The sequence below is a fragment of the Akebia trifoliata genome, chromosome 11, assembly GCF_017979445.1.
Source record: "Akebia trifoliata isolate Shusen 1 chromosome 11, ASM1797944v1, whole genome shotgun sequence".
NCBI lineage: Eukaryota > Viridiplantae > Streptophyta > Magnoliopsida > Ranunculales > Lardizabalaceae > Akebia > Akebia trifoliata.
In genome coordinates this window covers 39,290,474-39,302,926 of record NC_141385.1, presented here as the reverse complement: position 1 = coordinate 39,302,926, position 12,453 = coordinate 39,290,474, and the positions used below count along the sequence as shown (strand labels likewise).

The 12,453-nt window shown below is 33.3% G+C and overlaps 1 protein-coding gene across 7 annotated transcripts; it reads left to right on the top strand.

The window, feature by feature from the left end:
• On the top strand, positions 1-6,130 carry LOC147391584 (uncharacterized). 7 transcript variants are annotated; one of them, XM_086460258.1, is made up of 10 exons: positions 1-140; positions 1,067-1,218; positions 1,574-1,645; positions 1,796-1,940; positions 3,776-3,850; positions 3,949-4,178; positions 4,645-4,801; positions 4,975-5,041; positions 5,145-5,379; positions 5,746-6,127. In XM_086460258.1, the coding sequence occupies exons 4-6, from the start codon at positions 1,848-1,850 to the stop codon at positions 4,144-4,146; spliced, it is 366 nt and encodes a 121-aa protein (XP_086316384.1). In that variant the 5' UTR covers positions 1-140; positions 1,067-1,218; positions 1,574-1,645; positions 1,796-1,847; the 3' UTR covers positions 4,147-4,178; positions 4,645-4,801; positions 4,975-5,041; positions 5,145-5,379; positions 5,746-6,127. The 7 variants fall into 7 exon arrangements, 6 of the variants coding, with proteins under 6 accessions (XP_086316384.1, XP_086316386.1, XP_086316388.1 ...); XM_086460260.1 differs by lacking the exon at positions 1,067-1,218; XR_015183343.1 differs by lacking the exon at positions 1-140 and having other exon boundaries at positions 215-1,218; positions 3,714-3,850; positions 5,746-6,130.
• The last annotated feature ends 6,323 nt before the right edge of the window (positions 6,131-12,453 follow it).

Below are 12,453 nucleotides of genomic sequence, written 5' to 3'. Positions count from 1 at the left end.
TCTCTCTTGATCGCTCTCCCTCGATCTCATCTCTCTCTCGCTCAGTCGTTCGCTCGATCGTCTCTCTCACTCGCTTGATCTCAGTCGCTCTCCCTCAATCTCATCTCTCTCTCTCTCGCTCAATCAATCTCTCGGGCTAGGTACTCTCTCTAATCCCTCTTTTTTTTTTTATATAAATTGTTTTAGGGATTTGGATTGAAGATTTAGATTTTTAGATGTGATTAAACACAATTTTTTTAGTTCTATTATCTGTTGAGTATAAATAAGCTTCACGAGCTTGAGCTCTTCAGCCGTCTCCATCTGCAACCAAACAGCTTCTCGATCGATCTTTTTAGATCTGAATTCTTAATTTCATGTTTCTTCAAATTTTTGTTTTTATTTGTTGAATTTTTGGCTATATATGGAAATTAATTGTTTGAAAAATCAAATATGTTGTGAATTGTTTGATGTTTGTGACATCTTTGAGGAATGAAGGATAGGAAAGCCGGATTTTAGTTTTGTTGTAGTGTGTGGTTGTTTGGACTTTAATTGCAGGAACTTATGGTAGTTTTTTTTTAAAATAAAAAGCTACTTTTATTCGGTTTGATTATCGATGTAATTAGAATTTTTCAGTTTTATTCAAGTAAGTGTAAAATTATTTGATTATCGAAGTGTACTCTGTTGGACTTCTCTGTAATTTGAAAAATCTGTTATTTTTAATTTCTTTGATCTAAGGGGATTTGATTTTCTATATATTTTGCCTATTTGTTCTCTCTCAACCGAAAAAAATAAAAATAAATCACAATTTAGCTGTTAAACCTTATTATGGTCATGGTGTTCCTCTTACACTATTTATTCTTGGGTTTTCACTAGAATTTTTGTGGTTACAATTTATACAGCTTGCCAAGTGAATTATGTATTTCTAATGAACCACTTTTGATGGGTAAACTTTAGTGGACCTCATATCTCACGATCATTTAATGGGTGAATGGGTGGATCTGCATTGGTACCTTGATTGATTTGTGTTTTTTTTGTACTTTTGTATCGATATGGGTGCATTTCAATACTTCCAAGTTATCTTGAACAGAAGCCGACTTGTTGAGCTTGTATTTGATGCTGTTGAGGAGAAATGGCTTGACTAATTTAGCTCATCTTGGGAAATATTGCACTTCCCCACTCACCCTAGCAAACAGTAAAATGGATAAGCTTTCGCATGGTCATATTTTTCTTTCTGTTTTGGTAGGTCACCTCAATCTCCATCCTCTGTATCTTCCTCTCATTTTATAGGATCTCTTTTATTTATAAACAAAATGCAACCAATGAACTGGTGGTCAACTTGATCCTCCACTTCCTCAAGCTATAAGTTCTAAGATTACAAGGGGATTGTTCAAAGACATGACCCTTGATAGAGTGGAATGGAGGAACAGGATTCATGCAGCTAATCCCATATAAGGCTTTCCTTTGATTGAAAATTTGCTGATAGGCCTTCCCTTGATAGTTCACTTGTTGTAGCATTTATTTTTTTGAGGGCCATTCTTGAAAGGATGGCATGTGTGGTCTTTCAGTTTACATTTAGAGGTTAATCTTATTTCAGGGTGCTACTGGCCATCTCCTTGGAGCAGCTGGAGCCATGGAAGCAATCTTTGCAGTTTTAGACATATACCATGTAAGGATATTTTCATTGGTGCTCATGTAATTTAATATAAATTTCTTATTTATTGTACTTCCCAAAAATCCCCTTTGCTTCATTATAAACAGTTATCTATCTAGTTTACATGTTTGAAATCACACTCGAATCCAATTCCTTATGTTGCAGTGTTTGGTATTTGGCACCAAGGCTGAAAAAGAAAATTGCTTGATAAAAAATTATGCATAGAGAGACGAACAAAGCAAATCAGGCGCAACAAACAATGACCCACACATCTGGAGCAAAGAGTTTCACGAGGAGATATGAAGAGGAGGTTTGAGATTATAGCTTCTCTCTCCCATGTTATTATATCGGCTTAGCTTATATATTTTTTCCTTCTTGTTTTTGCAAATATGAGAAAATAAAAAGAGTATGTTTAGAAGAAAAAGCAGCTTGAGCTTTATTGAATAGTTCTAAACATCACATTGTCTGGAGTGAAGGTTGTGGTTTCATTTAGATTTATTCTCTGACGTACGCCCCCATCACAGAACCGTAGATCATTTGCCTCACGTTGTGATTTCCATTTTTAAGATTGTATTATATTCCTTTATTATAATCATTCTTTAAACCTGCAATGCTTGATGCACATGAGTAGTGTCATTTCTGCACAATTTGCACTATATTACAAACTGATGAAATCTCACCTTAAACTTTTATCTTCAGCCAAGTAACAGAACCTGCCCAATCCCCATCTTTACTCGTCTCTTAATCAACAAGTCCTTACAAGCTTCAGTGTCCAACCTCGGTAACCCAGCCACCCATCCATAACAAATTCGATATGTTAATATCCGTATCTGATAAAGATTCGAAAAGATAAAAATGTTCGAATCAAACAAAATCCTTTACATCTCTGTTTTAGGAAGAGACTCCCTCAACAACCGCATTTTTTCCTAAACCCTATAAAATCCTTTACATCTCTGTTTTAATTCTTCAGGGCCTCCCCTTTTCTCCAAACAAACAAAGAAGAAAGAAGAAACAATGGCTCTCACAAGCAACTTTGCCATCTCCAAGTATGGTTTATTAGACTGGCCACACAATCAGCTATATATATTATGTGATAGCTAGAACTGAATCCTGTTTATTTAAATCATTGTTCAAAATGATTAATTAATATCTTATCATTCTAAATATGATTTTAGTTACCCAGTAATTATTATTGGAAAACTTAAATGTTTGAACTATTAGAATATTTAACCATGTATGCTATAACTATACGTTTGAAATGTGATTTTTTTTTGGATAACTTCCATCAGTCACCCTACCACACAAAAAACTTGTATGTAAACTTGTGATGATAGAATATGTTGAGGGCATATGTAGATGTCACCAATGAGCCAAAGAATGTCGTGTATCACTATCCCGATGTCTAAGAGTATAAATTAGGAGTCCATGTATAGTTTTGAGCGATAAACTTACAATATTTTCAGCCCCTAACTATTGTGGTGAATTTGATAATGCTTGAAAAGCCAAAATCATTGATTGGACAATGCATTGAGAAAACCCATATGTTAACTTTGAATCTGAAGGCAGGGGTGAATTCAGAAGTATGACTTCGGTTTCACGTTCTTTTTCTCTTTTTCGTTTATCTGTAGACATGAACATGTGTCACATAGATAAAAATTGTCAAGCATAGAAGCCCCCCCCCCCTCCCCCCTTCCCCTAAGAATCTAGAATCGACAACATCGGTACACAGATGGATCCACACAGGTGTCATGCATGTGTAATAAAAAACAACTAGAGGTAAATTGAGTCAATGACATAGACACAAAGATGAATATACACTGAAAGTGTCATGTATGTATAATCAAAAGAATTAGAGATAAATTATATTTTTTATAATGCCCTAGAGATTTCATTGTTCTCTAGCATCCTTATCCTTTATGATATTTCTCTATTACTTCCTAATAATTTTAGTATCAAAAACAATTTTTATGGTTTAGACCATGACCCATCATACCTACTATTCATGTTTCAACAATTCGGCCAATCCATACTCTTCTTCTTTTTCCATTTTTCCCTTTTCTTAACTAAGTTCATTACTTTCCAGGACCTCATGGAGTGTTCATGTTTACATCAATCTGAGTCATTAAATATGTGTTCCTACTCCAGGTGGTCTTGGATTCTGATGACAAACTGTTTGGTGGCTTCGATAGAATCAATCATGAAGCAGAGTACTTCAGCTATGTAAGAAGATTCAATTAAGATCCCATTTACAGCCCTAATTTATTCCGAACTAACCTGGAAAAATAAGGTCCTTAAATTCTACTATTGGTTCTTTGCAGGAGGGCTTTTATGTCAACAGGCCCAATTCCTTCATGGTGTACACACCATGTAGAACTGCAGTTGTTTATGCCCTGATGGATGACCGAATTGAGACCATTTGGGCTATGGAGTTTACTTTAAAATGCTGCTTATTTGTAAATAAACAACTACTATCATCTCTGCACGTGGCTTTTGGGTTGAGATCATCAAGACACTGAATGGCTGTATCACCGGAACTTTCATTTCAGAGGTACTATATTTGGGCTGATACAGGAGTTAAAAGAGGCCATAGGTGCAGATTCCCCCTCAACTTTCTGCTGAGCATGGAGACTTTCCACGCACTTTCTTATATATATATATATATATAAATGTCTTAAATCGATGGGGCGAGAAGTTATTCTATAAATGACATGTTATTTGAGAACTAAATGTATTCAATGTGGGATTCTAAATGTATCTCTAATGGGTATTTTTGCTGTTATTCCATTTAATATGTATTTTGGAGGGCATTACAATATGTTTATGCAAATTATGCACTCCAAGTAGCCAGGACAGAAGAAACCCACTTGTGGATTTTACATGATCCAAAACAAGAGCAAATGCAGTTGCCAATCAATTTTTTTTTTTTTTTTTCATGTAGGATTGTTGTATTGGTATATGTTGTTTATGGGCGAAGCTGAAGTGGGTTTTGATGGAATTTTAATTTTTTTTTGTAGGGCAGCTGCAATACCAAGAGCCAAGGGTGGTGCTTCTCTTTAGATGAAACTTGCTTACAATGAGTTGGCACCAATCTTTGTGTTTTTGGTCCAATGGATGGATTTTATGTGTCGACTCCCAAGATATTCAAGCCTTTTCTACATAATTGTACACAAGGTGGGTTGTTATTTCATTCTCTTAATTCTTAGCTCTAGTGCAAGTTTAGAGAAATCATGAGGGAGAGTTACTATATCTTGTTTTAGATTGAATGTTCGAGCAAACGTGGAAAAAATTGGGTTTTTTGCTTCTCCATTGGGTACTCCCTTTAATAGCTCTCTTGACTTGTACAGGTACATGCAGATGGAAGGATGAATATATCTTCTCATGGAAGAAAAGCGACTATTAGGGAGTTATAAGGTTCATAGACTACCCCTTTGTTTCCAACTATTTCAATGTGCTTATTGTCAAGTTTATAATTTATTTTTCCTTTTAAGTACTAACATAAATAAAACAAATGCAGCCATGATATTACCATCCCTTGAACATCTCCAAGATAACTTAATAGAGCTAGATTCTATTCTTAAGAAGGTTTGATGAATCGAGATGCTTGGATGGAAGAGAGTGGGAGAGAGGAGAAAGCTATCTGATTTGGATTTTCAAAGAGAAGATGAATGTGGGATTTGTATGGAACCTTGCACCAAGATGGTCTTGCCTAATTGTTGTCACTCTATGTGCATTAACTGCTACCGTGACTGGTAACTTCAAAATTCATTCTTCCTTTCTATGTGTCCAATGAGGCATCTTTATGAAAAATGGAAAAAAAGCTTATTTGAAGTTGTATAACCTATGTCAAAGTCATTTGTTAAGGTGCAATGACATGATCTAAGCTGCTGTTATTGAGACCTTAGGTATCCTGAACTTCACTATTTTGTTTCATAATAGGCATAGCATAGTTTTTCTTCGATGATGTTTATTATTGGTTATTGGTCTTTTTACTCTTGGTCTTATAGTTAGATGGATTGATGTAGATAGTTGGTGCTATCGCATATGTCCCATGATGAGGCCTATTTTCTTTTTGCAACAATGGAATTTATCTGATGCATTGGAATTTGGGTTTTCAGATCTCAAACACTCCTTTGAAGGTGCGGAAGCTCATCGTGAGAGTATGCAATGTGGTGGCACGAAGAGCTGCTTGATTGGCAGTTGTGGGCATTGTGGGGATCTTAAAGAAGATAGAGAGGGATGGGAGTGATGGCATTGCGAGTGGAAGAACCAAGAGTTCAAGTGAATCAAGTAGCAACATGAGGCGAACAGTTGTGACAATTGGAGGTGAGTCTATTTTCGATGTGCTTGTGTAACGATTGTGAAGGGTTTATTGATGCATTGAAATTTTGGATTTGTAAATTATGACTCATTGTAACTCTCTTTGTGTATAAATTAATATGATAGAGAACCTCGATGTTCTCTATTTGGATCCATTTTGACCGAGGGTAATAGGTGCATAGAAAAGAAAAAAATATTACTAACTTAAATTTTTTTTAAAAGTTTAGATATCGGTTTATAATAATTTTAGATATTGATTTGTAACTGATGTCTAAAGTCTCAAACTTAGGACATCCGTTTTATAGACATCGAATTTTCAAAGTGATGTCTAAGATAATTTTTTCGTAGTGTAGAAATGCACATTTGGAACGGTTTTAAACCGTTCCAAATCCTGAGATCTAGAACAACTTCCAACCGTTCAAATTCATTAACAACGCCTCGATTAATGATGGTCCATCAACCGTTTCATACTCAGTTAGGAACGGTTATAAACCCTTCTTAATTCGCATATTTGTCGTAGTGAATGAATTGGATCCATTGGACTTTGGATTATGGGTTTTCATAGTCAACAATGCGAAGAAGAATGAAACACGAACATAAATGACATTAATGACTTCAAACACTAAGGGCCTGTTTGGATACCAGGAGCAGAACTACTCTTCCAAAGAACAGAAGTTGAAGTACTCTATGGAGGAGCTGGAAAAGTAATTCTGTGCAGAAATGGCGTTTGACAATCAACTCTATGAAGTACTGGCAGAAGTACTTTTGTGCTGGAAGTCTGTTTGGGAACCATACTGACTTCTCATGACTTCTAGAAAAAAGACCAGAATACCCTTATATTATACTAGTTACTGTTTTTTATCTTTTAGTGTCATAATATGCCTTCAAACTATACTGTTTTTTTACATTTTAACTATAAATATTAATATAATATAATATAATAAATATTAATATAATATAATATAATATTTTAAATATTAAATATTAATATAATATGTTTAAATCCATTATACTTAAAATTTAAAAAAAAAAATTGACTGACTGTTTTTGACATAATATGACATAATATTTATAAAAAAAAATTGACAGACTATCTTTTAGTGTCATAATATGCCTTCAAACTATATTGTTTTTTACATTTTAACTATAAATATTAATATAATATAATATAATAAATATTATTATAATATAATATAATAAATATTATTATAATATAATATAATATTTTAAATATTAAATATTAATATAATGTATTTAAATCCATTATACTCAAAATTTAAAAAAAAAAATTGACAGACTGTCTTTTAGTGTCATAATATGCTTTCAAACTATATTATTTTTGACATTTTAACTATAAATATTAATATAATATAATATAATATAATAAATATTAATATAATATAATATAATAATTATTAATATAATATAATATAATATTTTAAATATTAAATATTAATATAATGTGTTTAAATTCATTATACTCAAAATTAAAAAAAATAATTTAATATTAATAAATGTTTCTTTTGTTTGATTTAAAAGCAAATGAATTAGAAATATTTGCATAGAAAATTAATAAAGTTAGGGGTATTTTGGTAAAACGAACCGTTAGATTTTGACTCCCCGCAAGAAGAGTTTTGAGAAATAGGTTTTCTTGACTTCTTCATAAAGAGTAATTTCTTGCTCTTGCGCGGAGTAACTCTTCGAGGGAGTAATTCATACAAACGCATCCAAACGACTTCTAACTCCCCGCAAGAGTCAGAAGTAGCCAAGGAGTCCTATCCAAACGCCTACTAAGAGTTGTACCATCAAGCATTCAAGAAATTGAAATTCGTGCGTGGAAGGGTGCAATTATCAAAATCTCTCGTCCTAACTATTAATCCACATAACCCATTAAAACCGAACTCAAACCGTACATTGGATCAATATCCATTAACCTACTGTAATTTACTTGTGTTTTTATCATAGTCATTAGATGAGATCTCAATCTAATGGTTAGGATAAGTTTGTCTTTTTAAATCTATATTATTGTTCTAGGTTTTGAAAGACACCAGGAAAGAGGCGTGGACTTCCCATGGACATAGGCATAGTTGCCAAATCAAATAAAATATGGATGTTTTTTTGTTTGATAATTATTTTATTAATAATCGTATTGAGCACATATTTCCAAATTGATAACACCAACTAAATCCTATTAGCAAAAATCTATTAATGCTTCTAGACCCATCAACTGAGAAAATTCCACTTAAATAGCACAAGTCTTCCCTCTCCCTTAATTTGTTGGGAGTCCGACTTTGAAGCGGACTTCCCACATCAAAAATTCAGGGGAACCCACTTCACAACATGACATGCGGCTTTCAAAAATCTTTTTCCCCTTTGTTGGAGAAAATAAAATTTGTGTGTGTGGGGTTGTGATAGCTTCTCTTCATTTATTTAGGGGGCGATTGATTCAGCTTCTTAAAACTGCTGTCAGCTTCTGCTGTCTGAATCTGCTGTCTGATTCTGCTGTCTGAATCTGAAAAGCTGAAAAACTTGTTTGATAGAGCTTTTTAAAACTGCTGTGCTGTTGACTAGAATCTGACTGTGGACTGTTTGATACAGCTTCTAAAATCTGTTGTAGTAGGGTAAAATGACCAGAATGCCCTTAAGGTTGATAATGCAACCAGAATGCATAAAAATTGCCAGAATACCCCTATACATATATAATTACACTAAATATATATATAAATATAATAAAATTATATAAAAAATTAAAAAAATAATTATTTTAATTTTAAAATGTTTATAAATCTATAAAAAATCACACTACACCACACTACCTTTATAAAAACAGAGAAAGACAAAAACAGAGAGATAGAGAGAGAAGAAAACAGTAAATAAAGTAAAAAAATCTTCCGATATCAAGTTACGCACAACAAGACACGTAAAACACAGGGAAAGAACTCCAAAGACAACCACTAATTAAGACACATTAGCTAATAAATGATCTAGTTGGCCGATGAACACTACTTCATATTATTAGTAAAAATATTAAAAAGTCAATATATTTTAATAATTAAAAATATTATAAAATGGAATCTCTTTACAAGGAGCATTTGCAGCCTCAAGTTTAATTATATTCCAATCCTTGTTGCAGTTGGATTGTATTGGAATAAAAGAATCCATAAATGTTGGATCAAAATATTAGATAAGTTCGATTCCTAATGTAGGATGAGCCACAAATGTATGACAAAGTTACAATAGTCCACATGGCATGATCTCATTGGTTAAAAGATAGTAGTATTAGTCAACATGGCACTTAGTCATTGGATGACATAAACATATAGGCGTAGGCATTATGAGCATAAAGATTAATAGAAAAGCTTTGAAATTAAAGCTGAAATTTTTTCTAAAGCTGTGGACATGGCATGATCTCGCCATTCATGAAAATCCTCTCCAAAGCTGAATATGGGCTTGGAGAGAGAGAGAGAGAGAGAGAGATGGGAGTTTAACGGCTTTAATGGGACGTGCACGTGTTAGTCACCAATTCTTCCTTGTATTAGTTCCCAGCTAACCCCTTCCCTTCCCTTTCTCTTTCTAAATATCTTTCAAGTCTAAAAAAATTTGAATGAGAAACAAAGAACCAAATCTCATGGCCAATAAAGTTCCACAATTTGTTTCTTAGGTGAGGTGTGGCGTGTTCTTGACTGTGTGTTGGTGGTGTTGTCGACCGACCCTTCTTTCCTTCTTTGAAGAGAGAGAGAGAGAGAGAGACAGACAGACAGGTTGCTTGCCCAAAGTCACCATCTGCCTTATTGAAGTTATATATATTACAATTTCGTTTTAATCTTCTTCAACGTAAAAATTTCACGCACACCAATTCATGAAAAATCCTCTCTAAAAGGCATTAATCGATGCAATTTCTAACAAAAAAATTTCTAAGAGGCGTTAATGAACAACAATCAATCACAAATATTTCTAACAAAAATTTATTTTAATAAAAATCAACCAAAAAATTACAACCTAACAGAAAAATTTATGTTAATATGCAATTTCGTCAAAAATAGATAGTGAAATCGATGAGATAGAGAGAGAGAGAGCTCACACAGATGAATGGTGTCGATCAACGGTGGGTTTTTCAAGTCGGTGGGTTTCGTTTGACCGAAGCTAGCGTTGTCGTCGTCGAGGGTTTCGTTTGAACAAAGATACCGGCGTCGTCGTCGATGGGTTTCGTTTGAACAAAGTTACCGGCGTCGTCGTCGTCGTCAAAGACTTAGATCGGCGATTCGGTGGTCGTCGTCGTCGATGAGATCGGTCGGCTGGTCGTCGTCTTCAATGAGATTAGTCGGCTATCAGTCGGCTGTGAAATCGAATGGTAAATGTGAACGAGGTTAAAATCGCGGATAGGGATGTAAATATTAAAAATGTCGAAGGGCATAACGGTCTTTTCATATCATTGCGTTTTAACGCGGTTCCGCGAAGCTCCTCACACCCGCTTTTCAAAACAGCGGTAAAAATGGTAAAACTGCGTTAAAAACTTCAAAACGCTGCGTTTTAATGTTGTATCAAACACTCAAATAAAATTAAAATCCCGCGTTTTGACGCAAACGCCGGTAAATTTGCGTTTTGAAGCGCAATCAATCGCACCCTTAGTATCCAAAATTTTCCCCATTTCACATTTCATAGGTAAAACTACCATGACCCATCACAATCATTCCATCTAAATATTTAAGAGGAGTTAGGATCATGTCCTTCATAAAATTAGATTGTAAAATAACACCCACTCTTTTGGGCCCACTAAACACTTTCGAAATCAATCTGATTATAGTCTATGCTTAATTGATCCAAACTTCGTATTCCCAATCAAGGGAACTTTTCTATCTTCAGTTGGGCAAGAGGTGGGCCATGCATTCATGACTAGTAACGCCCAAAGATTTTGCCACTTGGAGTGAAAGTAGTCAGGGAGTTGTGTTGCAATATAAGTCCTTTGAGTGCCAGATTTTAGTCTCTTGTGTTTAGTTTTCCAAAATTGCCAACACACATATTTAGTCTCTTGCGTTTAGTTTTCCCAAATTGCCAACACACATAGTGATTAAAACGTACAGTTCCACGAGCCACCACCATTCATCATAATTGAACACTAACCAACCACCCATTATTCAAGATAGATTTTATTGCACACCAACTTTTGCTAACGGCACCCCCATTCATATGCACACGTCTTGGGGTGCCGTTAGTAAAAGTTGGTGTGGCAATATAAGCTCTCTTATTTAAGGAGAGTGTTGATTCTGAGCCACGTGTACTTATGTTTTATTAAAAACACTCACTCTTACTATAGGGTACCATACAACTCTTGCCATTACCTTTGATTGCATGATTTTTTCGTAATTTTTACTCCATATCTTGTATCTTAAATTTGAGTCAACGAGAAGTATAATTGGTCATAGTTACTTTTAGTTGTTAGAGTTTAATTAAAATCATGTAATGGAGTTCTATTATAATTCTAAGTCATATTTCTTACAGGGTCAATGATTGTGAGAATATGTACTGATTAGTCCCTTGGAAAAGAATACAATTTAAGTCCCACTTAATAAACTATTCACCTATTTTGGATCTTTTAAATTTTTTTTTTTTTTTATACAAAAAAAAAACCTGGAATACCCTTTTAACAACTTTACAAAGTGGTTTAATCTTAAAAATATACCGAGTCAAATAAAACACTGAGGCAATTTATTTGGATTTTTGTGAAAATAAAAAATATTAACGATTTTTTAATTATTAAAATCTATTTATAAATTCAATATAATTTTATTTGACTCATTTAATTAGACTTGCTATTTTTTTCGTTGAACCAATTAGATGAAAATTCAAGTCGAGTTTTAAAAAAATATTTTAATAATCTAAAATTATTTATATTTTTTTAATAAATCTAATATGCATAGATCAAATTAGTTTGATGATGATGATAATCATACTCGTCATCATTATCTACATGAGTTAAAAATCACTAGTTTTGGGAAAAGAAAACAAGGAATATATATATATATATTTTTCCATTTAGATCTTTTTTCTTTCATTGTTATAAAAGAGATGACTATAGTCAAGGGGCATGTTGTTAATTTTAAAACATAGGATTCCTTCAAATATTTTCAGATAAACACGTTTCTTTAGACCTCAAAATTCGTTGAAAGTGTAATTGTGGCATTTTCACTTTAAAAATCTTTTTTACGTTAATATTTGATAAAATGAGTACTAAAGAGTCCATATTTTTTTAGAAGGGACTTTTTTGTACATATTTCAAAAAATAGATCTTTGGGGTCATTGTCCCTTTGTTTTTATATACAATTGGCATCCATATCCATTTGTAGAACAATGAAATTTGAATGATTCCCTAGATTGAACTATAATGAACCTAATAGGATTTGTATAGAGAGAATTTAAAACAAAAAAACTAAATAAAAATAACTAATAGATAGACTAGACTAATATTGATTTTACCATAATCTTCACAAGAAAAGATTAAGTTTATC

Excerpts from the sequence above, each read along its gene's own strand:
- LOC147391584 (XM_086460262.1), top strand. The coding sequence starts at position 1,848 with ATGCATAGAGAGACGAACAAAGCAAATCAGGCGCAACAAACAATGACC. Across the intron at positions 1,941-3,775 it reads CGAGGAGATATGAAGAGGAG|GTGGTCTTGGATTCTGATGA; the intron begins GTTTGAGATTAT and ends TTCCTACTCCAG. Across the intron at positions 3,851-3,948 it reads AAGCAGAGTACTTCAGCTAT|GAGGGCTTTTATGTCAACAG; the intron begins GTAAGAAGATTC and ends GGTTCTTTGCAG.